The sequence below is a fragment of the Mastigoproctus giganteus genome, chromosome 1 (assembly GCF_048544385.1).
Source record: "Mastigoproctus giganteus isolate SK-2022 chromosome 1, ASM4854438v1, whole genome shotgun sequence".
In the NCBI taxonomy this organism is placed as follows: domain Eukaryota; kingdom Metazoa; phylum Arthropoda; class Arachnida; order Uropygi; family Thelyphonidae; genus Mastigoproctus; species Mastigoproctus giganteus.
This window is the reverse complement of record NC_143575.1, coordinates 215,883,729-215,903,805: the sequence shown is the minus strand read 5'-3', so window position 1 is coordinate 215,903,805 and position 20,077 is coordinate 215,883,729. Positions and strand designations below refer to the sequence as shown.

Here is a 20,077-nt window from a genome sequence, read left to right as displayed (position 1 = left end):
AAACACTTTCTCTTCAACATTGTTTCCGCAACTGTAAAAATTACTGGACTGCAGCTCTTGCTGATACATACACTGCAAACTTCGCTGCGCTGGCCATATAGTGAATTGTTAGTACTTCCTACTCAATGACGTTTGCTTGCCAATTCAACAGTATCACATGACTTTTCCTACAATCACTTTGAAGAAATATACGACTTTCATTCATATATACACGACAGAAAATTTACGGTAATGTATGCTGTATGTTACTTTTCAGAAAAAAATAAAAAATACAAGAGCATATAGCCTATGTGATTGATGACAAATTGTTCTAAAAGAACAAAATTTAAAAAAAAATTTCATGGAAACCATCTACTGGGAGACCAGTTAGATGAGAATGTACATGTAATGATGTAATGATTGACAGGAAGGTCATATGGTACGGTTGAGGTGAGAAGCAAATGTCACTCAGTAGGCGTTACTAAAAACCAACTATGGTAGCATTCTATGTATTGCCACCGCAGCACGCTAAAGGCTTTCCACAGCGAATTTCGTTTTCCCCTGAGCCAACATCAATTTACAAATCTAATTCAATCCTATTTATTGTAAAGATTATGACCACTTTTAAGAAAACCCATTTGGTTTTATAACTGTAACAAAAATGAAACAAAGACCCTCCTACGGGCTTCAACGACCACAAGTATTCACTAAAAGGATGATTAATTCCAGATGCTAATGTGCAATTTCGGAGGGAAGGAGGTCGTATATTTGAGTGGCTGGTTAGCAGTAAATGCTTGAAAATCTTCAAAAATGCTTTTACTAATTTTTTTAAAAATTTGTTATAAAGAGACCAGCACTTCGCTATATGGAGTTAATTTTGCATGTAATTTCATTTCAAGGTGCAATGTTTTGCGAAAAAATTCGTAATATAGAGAAATTCGTTAAATAGAAGTTCGTAATAGAGAAGTTCCACTGTATATATAATCCAATTAATCCAAAAATTAAATAGAGAGATAATAAAAATAGAGATTTTTATTTGGTTCAGTTCATTTTCACTCTACTGGTTTGCCATGCTACTAGAAAATTCCTATTTAATTTAGTTTATATATATATATATATATATATATACACACACACACACACACATACAGTGAATTCCAGTTATTTGGGCCACCAGTTAATCAGGGCAGCCGTTTTTTTTGGGGCAAATCTTAAAAAACAGAACCCAATCGAGAAAATAGCCAGGATTTACTTAGCTTAATTGGGACAACATGTCGTTTAATCGGGGCAGGAGGCCGCAGCACTGGAGATTACCCTACGATTGTCTCTGACCGTACCACGTGGTTCGCTCAGATTTCTGGAGGTCACAACCATAAAACAAAAACAATTCGTAGTCACCTTGTTCATTGGGGTTTTTCTGTTAGTGCAATCTATCATAAACGGATAGTAAACTCAATCTTATTGAATTTGCGATAATACCGACATCTGGAATTCTCTGGGTTGTTATGGTAAAATGTATGTACAGTCAGTCCTCGTATAACCCATGTTTACACTACACAAATTCAATCATACACGATTTATAAATAGGGGAACGTTATCTTATATAACACGAAACGAATTCGCTTATGCACGATTCGCCTTTGTGTTTACAAGAAATGGCAGTCGAATGCGGAATCACCCCAACCGAATGCAACACGATAGGAATGAAGAGAAGATTCTGAAAATGTATTTATGTTTTTTATATCAGTGAAGGGGAAACACATTTCACCATAATAACGTAAAAACCAACACAATTCCAGCTATCGGTATAATCGCAAATGCAATTGGACCGAATTTACTATCAGTTTATAACAGATTCCACTATCAGAAACGCAACTGGAAATTGTTTTTATTGTTTTATAGTAGTAACCCCTAGAAATGTGCTTTAGTAAAATGTGAGGTGTTAATAGTGTATCTCAGCCTTTACGGTGTTGTTTATTCAGTTGCTACACACGCGTAGCTTTGTTTATGTGTATCAAGCGTGCCTCCTCGTTTTGTAATTGTGCTTTGTTCCCTAAAAATGAGTAAAATACTTAAAAGGTGTGAAAAGGAAACGTCCTGGTGAAGATACTGCAGATTCAGAGAAAGAAAGAAAAGCAATATCGATAAACAGAGGTCAAAAATTCTTACCCGGGAAAATTTATAGTGGCCTCATACTAGCGTTTATGGCCAAAATCACACCGGCCCCCGGCCCACCGGTAAGGCTTATGGCCAGTCTGCCTCTGTCGATAGAGAAAAAATATGAAATTGTGAAACGAAAATTGTGAAAAGACCATGTGATATTGCACGTGCTACAGACCTAAATGAGGCAATGCCGAGAATTAGAAAGAATGCAGAGAAAATAAAAACAACTTTCTTGGCAGGAACAACTGAAAAGTGTAATTAAAATCCATTAGATTAAGACACAAAGAATTGGAAGAGATGAAACGCCTGTCATCTGTTTGGATAGAAAATCAAACAAAAAACAAGTTTGCTTACGATAGAAGTAAAAGCATTAGCAATATTTTATTACGTAATAGTCGTAATAAAATGCGTAAGTATTTTATTATGATTATTTATTGTGTTTGGTAATGTTTTGGTTACAAATGTGTGTTCAATCTTGGGTTGTCGGCACCTAACCCCATTTTTCCCATAGGGCTTGTTGTTTATATTGCACGATTTTGCATTGCACGAGGGTTTCTAGGAACGCAACTATTGTGCTATACGAGGACTGACTGTATATGTGTTTACACTTTCATGGAATCTTCAATTATATAAAAAAATTTATTTTCAGAATCTTCTCTTCATTCCTATTTTTAAAGCTTTGTAATTTGTTACTCCGTTCTCACTTGCGCGTATCGTGTTACTTGCAATTTGTGCATGCCATGTTCTTTGTTATTGATTGCTTCTCTTTTTACTGTTTTAAATTTTAACCCCCACCCACAAAAGTCAGTGAACAGAAATGTCAACTAGTTAGTATGTACATATTACAGTACGTATTAATTATACAGATTATCACGTATATTCTTCCAATTTTCACGTATCATTTAATTTTTTAATAAGTTAATAAAGGGTAAAATTGTACCCCCCCTTTATATATATATATATATAGATCTTGCCACTGAAATCCTCGGAAAATAGGTGGTGGGGTCTGCCACAGTAATTAAATAATCTACTGGGTGCCTGGCCTGCCTCCTCATGGCAAAGTGTGGGCAACCGTGGGTTCCAACTGGGGCCCAACTGCTAAATGGACAGGGAAACAATAGAACATATCACTATACAACAAACCACTCTCTTTTTAAATCTCTGACCTCCACAGAGTTCTGTGTCACTTACAAAGAATACAACGTGGAGATGAGAAAAATCCCCGGTGCCATGACAACTAACACACTTTACACTTCAACACTTTCGCCACCTCTTTTTTCTCAGTTATTACAAAATCATTTAGCTCCCTGTTAGAGTTTGATAAATATCTGGCCCTCTCCTCCTTGAATAACTCCTCGTGTGAATGTAGATGCAAAATACTCATTTAGTTTGGCAGCTATCTGAGAATGCTCATCTACAGTCAAACCATTGAAATCAAGTGGACCAATGATTCATCCCCTTCCTTCTAGAGTTTATATAAGTAAAGAAGTCTTTGCTGTTTTTCTTTGCATCCTTTGCCAAAGATTTTTCATAATCTGCTTTCGCTTGATAAGTGAAAGCAGATTTTCCTATTTTCGCTTGCTTTGTGACTTGATTACAGACTAGCTTGTATCTACCATAGACATCTGTGTTGTCTGACAATTTATGTGCCTCCCATGCATATTTCTTCTCTGCCACAAGTCTCATTAGTTCATCTGACATCCATTTGGGCCTAAACCTAGAGCAGTATTTCTTAGTTGAAACAAAAAGCCTAGTAGCTTCTCAAATTACTTCCTTGAATGCTTCCCATTTAGAATTTGCTGTTGGTAACATCATCAGTTGGTCCCACTGTATAGAACCTAAAAAATCCTGAGACCACTGTAGTTGCCTTTACGAAAGCAAAAACTCTTCCCTTTACCCCTGATAGTAGTTATATCTTTAAGTAAATCCAACATCAGTAAGTACACTGTGATCATTGCCACCTAGTGGTTCCTTTATCTGTAAATTCTTAATGCATGAATAATCACTGCTGATGATCAGATCATGAGTGTTACTCCCTCTTGTGGGTGCCTCCGTAGCCAGGTGGGAAGGAGCAGCAGTGCGTAGCACACGCTTCTTGATTAGACCGGGGTTTGAGCCCGTCACCACCAAATACGGAGGATGCGGAAAGGTCAGGGAATGACCACTGCATATCCCGGAGCAATATGGCCTTAGTTGCTAATGCTCCAAAAATCCAAATAACAAACAACAACTCCCTCTTGTTGCCTCTCTAACATGCTGCTGTAGAAAATAAACATCCAATAAATCCAAAAAAGCCTTGCTGATGTGCGACTGACCAACCCACAAGTTCCAGTCTATATCTGGGAAGTTAAAATCCCCCATTATAGGACACTATGATTTACTGGCCCACTCTATTTCTCTGTACAGTTGTTTATTATACTCATCAGAGTAATTAGGTCTATAACAAACTCCTACCCTTATTTTTGCTTTCCCAGTGCTTATGTCACATCCAACTAACTCAACATTGCACTGTCCATCTATGTCAACTGGACGCACTTGGATTTTGTGTTTCTTAACTAACAGTATAATCCCTCCCTCCCTCCTTCCTTCCTATCCTGTCTATCCTTTTTGTATACATTGTACTCCCTAAATTCCAATTCTGCATCCCTTATATCTGAGTGACACTACGTCTCTGATATCCCAACAATATCCACCTTGGATGTCTTAACCAGCACTTCAAATTCATCAAATTTATTTACTATTTTGTTTATTTGATCTTGCACTACCCATTTGTGATTTTCATGTGCAGTTTTTACATTTTGTAAACCAATACTTTTATCTGCAGAGGTGGACTTAAAAATCAATTCATCCAATTTTTGATTAAAATGGTATTCAGAGTAATTGGATTTTACTGTATTTACATTATTTTTAAAATTAGGATTTTACCTTCCTTGATGAGTATTTGAAATTCTGCTGAAGATATTAATTTCATCAGTTTATATAAAATTTCATTACATAAAAAAAAACTGGTTTACATAATCAAATTTTACTTATCAGTTAAACTTAAAAGAAATTGTGCAGTATGATGGGTTTTGATATATATATATATATAGAGAGAGAGAAATTTTAAATTTAATTCAATTACTGAACTTTTTGTATTTATATTGTTTTTAAAATTAGAATTCCACTTTTCATGATGAGAAGGCTTTAAATTCTACTGAAGTTGTCAATTCCAGTAGTACTCTAAAAAAATCTTCTAATAAAGGTAAATTGGTTTTTATTTTTCCTAACTTATAAAACCTTGAATTATAGTCAATTTTTTTCTCATATCTAATCAATAAATTCAATAAATCCAGCTGTATTCATGTCCCCCAATCATAACAAAAAAAAAAAAAAAAAAAAATTGTGCTGTTCCTCAAGCACAGCACAATTTATTTTTTTTTTTTTTGTTTTAATGTCTGGAAAAGTGTACTTGTTTTGAATTCTGCATGGAATATAAGTAACCAATATCTCACCTTTTATTAATGGGTTGTATTTCTTATTAAATATAATTTTTTAATAAAAAAATTTAAAATGACTTTATGCCTGTTATTTTCAGTAAAACAAAACTTTTATTAATTTTTCTGGGGGGCAAAAAAAAGCCATAGAATGTAAACATGAAAATATTAGTTTTAATTTTTAATTTTATGGAATTTGTAAGCATGAAATTTTCAAAATTATGCATGTGCTCCTATTTCTGCTTATACATTAGATACATATCTATTATTACCTATTTCATGTAATAATTCAAACTTAAAACGAACAGTACCTTATATCAAGAAATAATGATGATTGTTTATTGAGAAGCATACTTGCTTATGCAACTATACACTAAAACAGTAACACAAATAGCTATATGGAATTGGACAGATTTTTGTCATGCATACATAATTCATAGCTGCCAACAATCCGAATTTATTGTGGAGAATCCGTCTTTTTGCAGAAACTAATTTTTTTTTTCTTTTTTACAAAAAAAAATTAATAAAACTATATTAAAGTTCGATTTTTATTTTTTAATTTTTCAAATTTCTGCTTCTTTTTTGTTAACAAATTGCTGTTGGGTGTACTGTGATAGTCTATGTTGAAAAATAGAAATACACAATAATAGCATTGTTCTTTGTAATATGTGATTTTTCCTTGGCTTATGGGAGAAGGTTTCTCAAAATGGAAAGTGGAATGCAATGTGCTATTGTTGGCAAAACTATGGATAGGATTTCCAGTCAATGGAAGGTCATTAATATACAAGAGGAAAAGAGTGGAGGAAAGAACTGAACCTTGGAGGAACACCGGCATTAGTGGAGAAGTTAGAAGACAGATAGCCATCTACCATTACCCTCAGTGAGCGATCAGAGAGAAAACTGGATAACCAATTACAAAAAACAGTTGGCAAACCATAAGATGGAAGCTTGTTTAGAAGACCTTTATGCCGATTGAAAGCCTTTGAGATGTCAAGAGCAACTGCTTGTGTTTCACCGAACTTTTCCATTGAATTAGTCCATAAATGGGTAACATAAGCCAGAATATTACCAGTGGATCGACACTGACGGAATCCATACTGGTGATCATTGATCAGACAGAAGGTTTCTAGGTAGTTTAAGAGTTGGCAGTTAATTGATTTCTCCATTATTTTAGAAAGAGTAGAAGTAATTGCAATGGGATGATAATTGGATCGGTGGTATTTGTCACCCTTTTTTAGGAATTAGCTGGATATGAGCAAATTTCCAAGCAGGAGGAAAAACACATTTGGAATAAGAAAGTGAAAAAGGTGACAAAGAACAGGAGTAAGTTCAGGTGCACAGGTTTTGAGTACAAGTGGGGAAAATGCCATCGGGACCTGGAGCTTTCTTAGCATCAAGATTTGTCAAAATCCTTCTGACATCCTTTTGACGGAACTTGCTTGTGTGTGTGTGTGTGTGTGTGTGTGTGTGTGTGTGTGTGTGTGTGTGTGTGTGTGTGTGTGTGTGTGTGTGTGTGTGTGTGTGATATTTCAATTTTAAGGGGTGGGAAACCTGATGCAATCAGACATTTTCAAACAAAGAAGCAAATAAATGTTTACTTGCATCTTTTACATAGAACATAACTTCCCCTGGGTTGTGCTGATCATGGTGAGTTGTTCAGAAATGTTTCCTGATAGCAAAGTAGAAAAAAATATGGTTTTGGAAAAACAAAAACAATAGGCATTGTTAATAAAATTGCATGGATAAGTGAAGAATAGTGATGGGTCTAAAAAATAGGTCAGCTGTAATCAAAATGATTCTAAGCTATAACCCATTCTGATGACCTTTTTTGATAAAAAAGTGATCAAATCCAAAGCAGCTTGCTCTCAGTATAAGCTTTGGGTGATGATTCTACAATATTAGACATCTGAACAATGTGAATGCATGTGGGATTCCTTCCAAAAAAACTGTCTGACACTGTGTTGACAGTGTGTCTGTTGTGGTAGGTCTAAATACTGGAGTTGCAAGGGTGTAAAAAAGGGGAGATTGAGCACTTGGTGGCAATATGCTGTCTTTGTCATCTTGTTAATTTGTGTACTGTAAAGGGAGCTACATGCCTTCCTGTGAAAGTCGATGAATACTTGTTGAAAATTTACTATCTAGAAAGAAATGCTAAAAAGAAAGATAGATTTAAACAATTTAAACTGGTACTTGCCACTGAAGTATAAAAGTAGATTTTGCGGCAGGTGTGTACATGTTTGCTATCTTGGTTAAATGTGTACCTGGCAATCTTTGACAAGTCTTTTTAAAAAAGAGGTTAGAAGTGAACAAAAAAAGCAATATGAGCGATTTTCAGAGTTGCCAAATTCAAAAGAACAAGTAGTTACCCTAGCGAATGGCATTGACTTGTGTTCAAGTCCAGTTCATTAGCAGTAGTAAAGGCACATATGCAAGAAAGCAAGCTTATAGAGCATCAGCCAAAAAAAAAAAAAAACGTCTAGTTCTGCCTTCAATCTATTTAAACTATCAACTTCTATGACAGTTCCAGCAATCAACCAACCACTGACTAAAAGCAAAATTCCGTACATCTATCCTACAACTGTCTTTCCTCAATTTGAATTTATGCCTTCTGAGCAAGAGGAAGAATCTCATCAGCATTGAGCAAGCTCAAACCATTCAAAACTTTATACACCACAATCATTAGCATTAGCATTAGTAGAGGCATTTGATGCAAGAAAGCAAGCTTATGCAGCATCAGCCAAGAAAACAAAAAAAAAAAAAAACCACTTCCACTTCACCCCTCTGTTTGTTCAAAATACCTGTCCAGCTGAGCCTTAAACTTATTTAGGCTATCAACTTCCACGACAAGGGATGGAAGTCTGTTCCACCAACCAACCACCCGCTGGCTAAAGGCAAATTTCCGCACGTCTATCCTACATCTGTCTTTCTTCAATTTGAATTTATGCCCTCTCAGGTGATTATTCTGCGCGAGAAGAAGAATCCCATCAGCATTGTGCATGCTCAAACCATTCAAGGCTTTATACACCTCTATCAGATCACCTTGCCGGTGCCTAGTCTCCAGACACTGTAATTTGCAAAACTTAAGCCTTTCTTCGTAAGAGCACCCCTTTGTTCCATTCACTAATCTTGTTGCCCTTCTCTGTACTCGTTCCAGCAGCTCTACATCCTTCTTGAAATGAGGCCTCCAGACCTGTATACAGTACTCTAGGTGTGGCCTGACCATTGCCTTATACAAGGGAATAATCACCTCCTTATCCCTGCTAGAAAAAGTCCTATATATCATCGACAATACACCATGAGCTACTCATGCAGCCCGTCTGCACTGCTCAGAGAACTTCATATCTGCCTGCACAACCACCCCCAGGTCCCTTTCATTCTCTACCACTGTCAGTGTAGTACCACAGAGTTGATACGTTGCTCTGAGGTTGCTGTTTTCCATGTGTAGTACTTTACATTTGTCAATGTTAAACTTCATTTGCCACCTCTCAGCCCATCTGCTCAACCTTTCCAGATCCTGCTGCAACAGCAGTGTCAGTAGTGTCTTTGACAACCCTGCCTACCTTTGTATCGTCTGCAAACTTCGACATTAAGCTTGATATACCATCATCAATATCATTTATGAATACAGAAAACAATAATGGACCCAACACTGAGCCCTGAGGGACTCCACTAATAACATTAGTCCATGACGAGCAGTGTCCATTGATTACCACTCTCTGTCTTCTCCCCCTTAGCCACCCCTTTATCCGCAGCAACAATTAGCATTAGCATTAGCATTAGTAGAGGCATTTGATGCAAGAAAGCAAGCTTATGCAGCATCAGCCAAAAAAAAAAAAAAAAAAAAAAAAAGTAACATAAATAAATAAAAATAACCACTTCCACTTCACCCCTCTGTTCGTTCGAAATACCTGTCCAGCTGAGCCTTAAACTTATTTAGGCTATCAACTTCCACGACAAGGGATGGAAGTCTGTTCCACCCACCAACCACCCGCTGGCTAAAGGCAAACTTCCGCACATCTATCCTACATCTGTCTTTCCTCAATTTGAATTTATGCCCTCTCAGGTGATTTTTCTGAGCTAGAGGAAGAATCCCATCAGCATTGAGCATGCTCAAACCATTCAAGGCTTTGTACACCTCTATCAGATCACCCCGCTGGTGCCTAGTTTCCAGACACTGTAATTTGCAAAACTTAAGCCTTTCTTCGTAAGAGAACCCCTTTGTCCCATTCACCAATCTAGTTGCCCTTCTCTGTACTCGTTCCAGCAGCTCTACATCCTTCCTGAAATGAGGCCTCCAGGCCTGTATACAGTACTCTAGGTGTGGCCTGACCATTGCCTTATACAAGGGAATAATCACCTCCTTATCCCTGCTAGAAAAATTCCTATATATCATTGACAATACACCATGAGCTACTCTTGCAGCTCGTCTGCACTGCTCAGAGAACTTCATATCTGCCTGCACCACCACCCCCAGGTCCCTTTCATTCTCTACCACTGTCAGTGTAGTACCACAGAGTTGATACGTTGCTCTGGGGTTGCTGTTTCCCATATGTAGTACTTTACATTTGTCAATGTTAAACTTCATTTGCCACCTCGAAGCCCATCTGCTCAACCTTTCCAAATCCTGTTGCAGCAGCATAGTGTCAGTAGTGTCCTTGACAACCCTGCCAACCTTCGTATCGTCTGCAAACTTGGACATTAAGCCTGATATACCATCATCAATATCATTTATAAATACAGAAAACAATAAAGGCCCCAATACTGAACCCTGAGGGACTCCACTAATAACATTAGTCCACGATGAGCAGTGTCCATTGATTACCACTCTCTGTCTCTCCCCCTCAACCACCCCTTTATCCATAGCAGCAACTTGCCTCCAATGCCACACTGCTCCAATTTGTGCAGCAGTCTTCCATGTGCAACAGTATCAAAAGCCTTTCTAAGATCCAAGTATATAATATCAAAGTTATTCCCTGCATCCAGTTCTTTTGTGACTGCATCATAGTATCCAATCAAATTGGTCAGGCAAGACTTCCCCTTAACAAAACCATGCTGTGTCCTAGCTATAACTGAAGTCTTGTCTAGATGATCCTGCAGTGCTTCTTTCACCAGTGCCTCCATTAATTTTCCGGGAACAGAAGTTAAACTCACAGGTCTATAATTACTTGTGTCAGCCTTTGATCCCCCTTTGTGAATTGGGGTCACATTTGCACATCTCCAGTCAATGGGTACCTCCCCTGAGTCCAAGGAAGCTCTCATAATTATGGCTAAGGGTTTGCTTACCTCCTTTGCTGCCTCCTTTAATATAACTGGATAGATCCCATCCACCCCAGGTGCCTTTCTTGTGTTTATCTTCAACAATTTCTCCTCCACTTTGCTCTCAGTTATTACAAGATTCTCTAGCTTACTGCTAGAGTTGAATACACCTCTGGCATTCCCCTCGCTGAATAACTCCTCATGTGTGAATGTCGATGCAAAATATTCATTTAGTTTGTTAGCTACCCGAGCAGGGTCATCAACAGTTGACCCATCGATCTCAAGTGGACCAATCTGATTCATCCCCTTCCTTCTAGAGTTTACATAAGTAAAGAACTCTTTGCTGTTTTTCTTTGCATCCCTTGCCAAGGATTTCTCGTAATCTGCCTTCACCTGCCTAACCTCCTTTGTAACTTGGTTGCATATCAACTTGTATCTATCATAGGCGTCCGTGTCACATGTTAATTTGTATGTATCCCATGCATTTTTCTTCTCTGCCATATGCCTCATTAGTTCATCTGACAACCATTTAGGCCTAAACCTTGAACAAATTTGCCTCCAATGTCACACTGCTCCAATTTGTGCAGCAGTCTTCCATGTGCAACACTATCAAAAGCCTTTTTTAAGATCCAAGTATATAATATCAAAGTTATTCCCTGCATCCAGTTCCTTTGTGACTGCATCATAGTATCCAATCAAATTGTTCAGGCAAGACTTCCCCTTAACAAAACCATGCTGTGTCCGAGCTATAACTGAAGTCTTGTCTAAATGATCCTGCAGTGCTTCTTTAACTAGTGCCTCCATTAATTTTCCTGGAACAGAAGTTCAACTCACAGGTCTATAATTACTTGTGTCAGCCTTTGATCCTCCTTTGTAAATTGGGGTCACATTTGCACATCTCCAGTCTGTGGGTACCTCCCCTGAGTCCAAGGAAGCTCTCATAATTATGGCTAAGGGTTTGCTTACTTCCTCTGCTGCCTCCTTTAATATAACTGGATAGATCCCATCCACCCCGGGTGCCTTTCTTGTGTTTATCTTCAACAATTTCTCCTCCACTTTACTCTCAGTTATTACAAGATTCTCAAGCTTACTGCTAGAGTTGAATAGATCTCTGGCTTTCCCCTCGCTAAATAACTTCTCATGTGTGAATGTTGATGCAAAATATTCATTTAGTTTGTTAGCTACCTGAGCAGGATCATCAACAGTTGACCCATCGATATCAAGTGGACCAATCTGATTCATCCCCTTCCTTCTAGAGTTTACATAAGTAAAGAACTCTTTGCTGTTTTTCTTTGCATCCCTTGCCAAAGATTTCTCGTAATCTGCCTTCGCCTGCCTAACCTCCTTTGTAACTTGGTTACAGATCAACTTGTATCTATCATAGGCTTCTGTGTCATGTGTTAATTTTTTATGTATCCCATGCATGTTTCTTCTCTGCCGTATGCCTCATCAGTTCATCCGACATTCATTTAGGCCTAAACCCTGAACAATATTTCTTAGTTGGTATGTAAAGCCTAGTAGCTTCCAAGATAAGTTCTTTGAATGCTTCCCATTTTGCATTTGCTGTTGGTAACATCGTCAGTTGGTCCCACTGTATAGAATTTAAATACTGTCTCAGTCCATCGTAGTCATCTTTATGAAAGCAATAACCCTTCCCTTTACCCCTAATGGTAGTTACCTCTTTGAGTAAATCCCACTTCAGCACACTGAGATCACTGCCACCTAGTGGTTCATTTATCTGCAGATTCTTAATGCATGAAGAATCACTGCTGATAATCAAATCAAGAGTATTCCTCCCTCTAGTTGCCTCCCGAACATGCTGATGTAGAAAACAATCATCCAATAAATCCACAAAAGCCTTGCTAGTGTGTGAGTGACCAGCCCCCAAATTCCAGTCAATATCTGGGAAATTAAAATCTCCCATTATAAGACTCTCTGATTTACTGGCCCACTCTATTTCCCTGTACAGTTTCTTATTATACTCATCAGAGTCATTGGGCCTATAGCACACTCCTACTCTCAATTTTGATCTCCCAATGCTTATGTCACACCAAACTGACTCGACACTGCACCGTCCACGATGTCCACTGGCTTCACTTCCTTGGATTTTATGTATTTCTTAACTAATAGCATAACCCCTCCTCCCTTCCTATCCAGTCTATCCTTTCTGTAGACGTTGTACTCCCCAAATTCCAGTTCTGCATTCCTTATATCTGTGTGACACCACGCCTCTGATATCCCAACAATATCTGCCTTTGATGTTTTGAGCAATACCTCAAATTCATCAAATTTATTTACTAAACTCTTAGCATTGGTGTACACGCAACTATACATGCACTTATTTCTATTCTTAGCTACCCTAACACAACCCATGTGTTTACTTGTACTGCAATGACTCCCACCAGTCTCTGAAATATCCTGCATCTTGTTTTTCAGGCTTCTGCTCATTCCAATAGAAACAGTGCAAGAATCTCTTTCTCCTCTGCCAGTGGCTACTGTTAATCTATTGGTCTTTGTCTCCCCCCAAGCTAGCAGTTTTCCGACCCACCTAACACTACCTCGATAGCATCAGCAAATATTCTTGCACCCTTTCTATTTAAGTGTATCCTATCCCTGTAGAAGCAATCTCTCCTGTTAACAAGTACAGTCCAGGCTGAAAAAAATTCTACCCCTTGAGCCTTGCACAATCTTTCCAGGGCCGAATTGATCGACAAGACTCTCATCATATACTCCCTCCTATCGTGTCTGGGCAGAATTGCAGACACTTTCAAATTCAACCCTATTTCACGGCTTTTTTTCAACAGTGACCTGTACTTGTTAAGCAATTCTGCCGGTCTCCTACTCTTGATATCATTAGTGCCAACGTGTACAACTATATCACCTTTTACCGTGCAAATCACCTTGCAGGTGCCTAGTCTCCAGACACTGTAATTTGCAAAACTTAAGCCTTTCTTCGTATGAGCAACCCTTTGTTCCATTTATTGATCTTTTGCCCTTTTCTGTACTCGTTCCAACAGCTCTACATCCTTTTTAAAATGAGGCCTCCAGACCTGTATACAGTACTCAAGGTGTGGCCTGACCATTGCCTTATACAAGGGGATAATCACCTCCTTATCCAGCGCCTCCGTACCCAGGTGGGCAGGAGCAGCAGTGTGTAGCACACGCTTCTTGATTAGACCGGGGTTCGAGCCTGCGGATACCAAATACGGAGGATGCGGAAAGTTCAGGGAATGACCACCGCATATCCCCGGAGCAATATGGCCTTAGTTGCTAATGCTACTAAAAACCAAAACAACAACAAACCTCCTTATCCCTGCTAGAAACATTCTTGTATATCATTGATGAGACTCCATGAGCTACTCTTGCAGACCATCTGCACTTCTCAGAAAACTTCATATATGCCTGCACAGTTATCCCAGGTCCTTTTCATTCTCTACCTCTGTCAGTGTAGTACCACACAGTTGATACGTTACTCTGAGATTACTGCTTCCCATATGCAGTACTTTACATTTGTCAATGTTAAACTTCAGTTGCCACCTCTCAGCACCCATCTGCTTAACTTTTCTAGATTCAGTTTCAGCAGCGTACTGTCATTAACAACCCTGCTGACCTATCGTCTGCAAACTTGGACATTAAACCTGATATACCATCATCAATATCATTTATAAATACAGTAAACAAATTTTTTTTTTTTTTTTGGTAGTTGTTGGCACATAGGCTTCTGTGGCCATAATGCACCTCCCAAGGTTTTTTTTTTTGCAGTACTTTGATCCAAGCCTGAGGCGGGAATCGAACCCATGACCTTTGGGTTGCGAGGCAGGCACTTTACCCACCCGGCTAGCCCGGTCAGCAGAAAACAACAATGGACCCAACACTGAACCCCGAGGGACTCCATTAATAACATTATTCCACAAAGAGTAGTGTCCATTGATTACCACTCTGTCTTCTCCCACTCAACCATCCCTTTATCCATTGCAGCAATTTGCCTCCAATGCGACACTGCTCCAATTTGTGCATCAGTCTTCCATTTGTAACATTATCAAAAGCCTTTCTAAGATCCAAATATATGATATCAAAGTTATTCCCTGCATTCAGTTCTTTTGTGACCACATCATAGTATCCAATCAAATTGGTCAGGCAAGACTTCCCCTTAACAAACCCATGTTGTGTTTGACTTGTTACGACTTTTACTTCCTCTAAATGATCAAGTATGAGCATCTTTCCATAAGGCGCCTCCGTAGCCAGGTGGGAAGGAGCAGCAGTGCATAGCACACGCTTCTTGATAAGACCGGGGTTCGAGCCCGTCACCACCAAATACGGAGGATGCGGAAAGGTCAGGGAATGACCACCGCATATCCCGGAGCAATATGGCCTTAGTTGCTAATGCTCCTAAAAAAAACCAAATAACAATAACAATGAGCATCTTTCCGGCATGCCGGCACAACTCAGTGGCTGCTCCATGTGCCAGTCCGAAGATCTCACTAAATCATTCAATCGGTAGTAGCGACGGGCGGTGTGTACAAAGGGCAGGGATGTAATCAACGCAAGCTTATGACTTGTGCTTACTGGGAATTCCTCATTCAAGGGGAACAATTACAAGCCCCTGTCCCCATCACGAAGGAGGTTTGATAGGGTTATGCAGTCCTTCCAGACAGCGATGAGCACGCTGATTCCTTCAATGTAGTGCACTTGCTGACCTGGACATGCAAGGCTCAAGGTGTGGAATCGTTTTCAGCCTGGTCTGTGCTATTTAACAGGAGCGATTGCTTCTACAGGGATGGGATACACTTAAATAGAATTGGTGCAGAAGTGTTTGCCAATGCTGTCGAGGCAGTGTTAGGTGGGTTGGAAAACTGCTATCTTGGGGGGGGGATACAAGGACTAATAGATTAACAGTAGCCTCTGGCAGAGGTGAAAGTGATTCTTGCACTGTTTCTATTGAAATGAGCAGCAGCCTGGAAAACAAGCTGCAGAGGATTCCAGAGACTAATGGGAGTCACTGTGGAACAAGTCAATACATGGGCTGTGTTAGGGTAGCTAAGAATAGAAACAAGTACATGTATACTTGTGTGTACACCAATGCTAAGAGTTTGGTAAATAAATTTGATGAATTTGAGGTGTTGGTCAAAACTTCAAAGGCAGATATTGTTGGGATAACAGAGACGTGGTGTCACACAGATGCTATATGTGGCCCCTTTGAGCAACTATATATAATGCATTTTTTTTATCAGTGCTCAAAGTGATGATATCAGTAAACTAAAAAGTTAAAAAAAAAAAAAAAAAAAATTCCCTGGATCATGCAGTCAGCTTATCTGGATATGGTGAATACATTTAGGTGATGATACTTACCCTGCATCATATGCAACAATAAAGAGGTGGTTATCCGAATTCTATCATTGCAAGGAAAACATTGAAGATGATACAAAGTTCAGAAGTCCTTCAGCTGTCATCAGAACTAAAATTGCCAATCAGGTTCATGAAATAATTGAAATCGAAAGGGCAAAGGTAAAGAAAGCCTGCACGAGAAGCATGCAACGGTTCGATGAAATTTACCGGTAAAAGTACTTTGCCATAATGGCATTTGTATTGTTGCTCGCTCGGTAAATAGACCGTGGGTGTTATCGGTCAGGAGTAGAAATTGAATCCCATGCGAGATTGAAACCCTCCCGAAGTGGAGGGGGTAACCTGACCTTTTTTCTTTAGAATCACTGGTGGACTGGTGGATAAATTGTTTATTAAGAAAAAAAAAAAAAGGGCAAAGGAAGCCCACACGAGAAGCACGGCAAACTTTGAAAAAGTTTACTGGTGAAACTGTGTTACAAACAATTTTTACGATGCCAGAACTTCCAATGTGACTCTGTTCGTGATTCAATTAGTGATTCTAAAGAAAAAAGGTCAGGTTACCCCCCCCCCCATTTCGGGAGGGTTCCAAGCTCCCATGGGATTTAACTTCTACTCCTGACCGATAACACCCACTGTCTGTTTACCGAGTGAGCAATAATACAAATACAAATTATAATGCAGCAAAGTACTTTTACCTGTAAAATTCATTGAACTTTTGCATGCTTCTTGTGCAGGCTTTCTTTACCTTAGCCATCGAAAGTTGTTATTGAAGTGGCATCCTATGTAGGTGAGTTGGAATTATAATGGAAGAAATTGAAATACATCTTCCAGCATAGGTTAAAATTTGTATATCTTTTTCAGAGATTAGTTGAAAAGATTAGCACACTAGCTGTTTCAATGATACATTCTATATCAATTCTTTGGAGACAGCAAACTAGTGAGATAAAAATTACATTCTCTTCCCTTGTAAATAAATAAATCTTTATTGTGAAGTATAGAAAAACATACAATGCAATATCCCATTACGGCTATGAGGTTGAGGAAAACAGATTACAGTCTGTCTGATTGTTTATTAGCTTGTTAATAGTGAATAAAAACCATTATTTGATATTCATTCTTCTCTTGACTGTTAGTATAAACTCCTCTGACCCTACTTGGTTATCCCAGGGTATAAACATTATACTTTTAAAAAATTGTATATAAAATTTTAGCATCATAATTGTATATAGTTATTAATATTATTTGATCCTTTCAATGTTGGACATATCCATTGTAGTTATAAGTCAAAATTGTCAGAAGGCTAGATGCTAATTTGCCATTATAAAAATTTTTAATGATGGCTAATAGTCATTCTTAGTAGAAATAATGGAAATTTTTAACCATCTCTGCCCTCTCAAAAAAAACCTTGAGAAAGGAGAGGAAGTAGTTATTTATTGTCAAACAAAAAAAAAATACTATATATATATATATATATATTTCAGTTATGGCTACTTACCTTTGTTTGCCCTTTTTAGACTAATTAATTGAATTTTAATTTAATAGAATTGGTACAGATTAATCGTGAGAATATTAATATTTCGTTTTATTTTATTTTTTTCTTTCTTTTAGAAATTGAAACAGAAAACATTCCAGACTTTACCAAAAATGGTACAGTGTCATTAATATTAGATAATAATAATGCTGCTGTAGAGAATAAGGCAAGTGATATACAGCCAGACCAGAGCAAAAGCATATCTTCAGAGCCAGATAAATGGACATTTTCTCTCAGCAAAAGCCCATCAACTGAGATCAGAGAAAAGGACATGTGGGCAAAAAAATCTAGACTTTCTACAAGACAAAAAACAAATACTGATACCAGTGTTTCTTCTTCTGATGAAAAGATTGCTGAAAAAGTTAGTTGTAGTAATGTTGAAAATGGTTTTCTTTCCCATGGACACAATTCTGATTTTTCAGTTTTGGCAGAAAGGTCTTTATCACCTATTAAAGTTGCAAAAAGAAAATCAACAGTTAGTGTAAATTTGCCATTGATGGTCACACAGAATAAAGAAAATGATCAAATACTTATTCAAGAAGGAAATATATCACCAAAACAGGTGTCAGCAAAAAGGGAGGCAAATAAAATAAAATCTAGGCGATCTTTATTTCCTCTACAAAACAGAGAACAGAAAATGAAAACAAATGTTCTTTCATCAAGTAGTACAAAAAAAGAAGCATCATTAGCCATATCCAGTTCATCAGTGACATTGCTTCCAAATTTGAAACAAAATATTGATGAAAAAGAATTGCTAACTACTTCACAAATTAAAAGTAGTAATTTAAAGAATAAGCGAAATGGTATCAGCAAACATCCAAAGAATATGGTACTAACCAGCTTAGAAGCAGAGTAAGTAGATTTCAGTAGCATAGTTCTGTCTGTTTCTCTCTCTCTCTCTCTCTCTGAGCAAATTTACTTAAAATTCAATTTAAAAAAATGTATTTTCACTGGAATTCCTTATAGCCATAATGAATGGGTAACATAATATTTTTCTTAACAAAGTATTAATCAAGAAGGATCCTATTAGAGCCATTGTGAAAATTAGTGCTTGTACATTAAATTTTATTTCAAAATTTAACACATTAGCTGTGTGTCATGGGTTTTTAATCCATTTGAGGAAAAGTGTAATTTAAATAGCTTAGTTATATCTACCAGTGAACCATTTTCTTCCAATTTGATGGAAGAAAAACTGGATATATTTTTGTTCAAGCAAACTTTGCCAGTGGCTGAAGTTAATTCAGCCATAGTGAAGAGAAGAAAGCCCAAAAATGTCTTGCCCTCCTCAATCCTGTATTTTTTAATTTTGTTCAGAAAGGTCATTGGTAAAGCACTGAATGGGTTAATTAATAATTGTAATTTCTAATTATGAAAATAGAGAAGAAGAAACTATTCTATGGTCTGCCACACCTCTCTCTTTGTCTAACTTCTCCCCTTCGTTTGTTGTTTTGTTGTTGTTGTTGTTTGTTATTTTGGTTTTTAGGAGCATTAGCAACTAAGGCCATATTGCTTCGGGGATATGTGGTGGCCATTCCCTGACCTTTCCGCATCCTCCGTATTTGGTGGTCACGGGCTCAAACCCTGGTCTAATCAAGAAGCATGTGCTATGCACTACTGCTTCTGCCCACCTGGCTACGGAGGCACCTTCTCCCCTTCATACTATATTGCTTTTTAACTTCAGTCTCTTCCTGCATAGTCTTGCATGTTACTTCCATCTGATACAAGATCTTTTTCTTGGACTCCTCTCTTTTAATTCCCCCCCCCCCCCATTTTTTCAATGATATTCCTTATTTTTGTCTGCTGCTTAATATTTTCAATTCTGTGACCTCTCTCGCCATTTCATCTGTTCTCGTTATCCTTCCTTGACTGGTATTTTCTCTTACCAGATGTCCAAAGTACTTGAACTTCTATTTCTTTTGCCTTCCATTAAAAAAATGAATGAAAAGTAGAGTTGGTGCTAATCTCTGTAGATTTAACTTAAAGTAATAGTGCCCTTCCTATCCTTGTTAATTTCTCTACTTCATAGATGACATCTGAGTACCTCTGCCTTGGGATTTTTCGTGAGTTAAAAAAGATATTACAAAACTCTGTAACACAAACCTGGAGGGAAGACAAAAGAAAGTTGGAGTTATCAAAAATGCTCAAAAAACTGAATATACTGTTACTGTATATTCGCTGGCAGAAAAAGAAGCATCATTACCTGTATCCTTAGTCATCTTGCTAAGAAGCAAAGTGAAACTATAAGGTGATGGGAAGCTACTGTGAGTAAATGTCACAGACTTCTAGACATGAAATATATGTGCTGACAATTACAAGCACATGCTGCACT

The 20,077-nt window shown here is 37.9% G+C and overlaps 2 protein-coding genes across 2 annotated transcripts in view; both read left to right on the top strand.

The window, feature by feature from the left end:
• The window catches only part of LOC150091519 (uncharacterized), a 54,057-nt gene extending 35,824 nt beyond the window's left edge, over positions 1-18,233 (top strand). Inside the window, exons 5-7 of the mRNA XM_090368756.1 lie at positions 5,302-5,386; positions 17,826-18,109; positions 18,171-18,233. Of these exons, the coding sequence (XP_090224882.1) occupies positions 5,302-5,386; positions 17,826-18,109; positions 18,171-18,233 (432 nt within the window). The remainder of the gene's footprint in view (positions 1-5,301; positions 5,387-17,825; positions 18,110-18,170) is intronic.
• A 272-nt stretch (positions 18,234-18,505) lies between these two features.
• The window catches only part of LOC150091518 (microcephalin-like), a 72,989-nt gene continuing 71,417 nt past the window's right edge, over positions 18,506-20,077 (top strand). Inside the window, exon 1 of the mRNA XM_090384321.1 lies at positions 18,506-18,600. Within this exon, the coding sequence (XP_090240447.1) occupies positions 18,575-18,600 (26 nt within the window). The 5' untranslated portion in view covers positions 18,506-18,574. The remainder of the gene's footprint in view (positions 18,601-20,077) is intronic.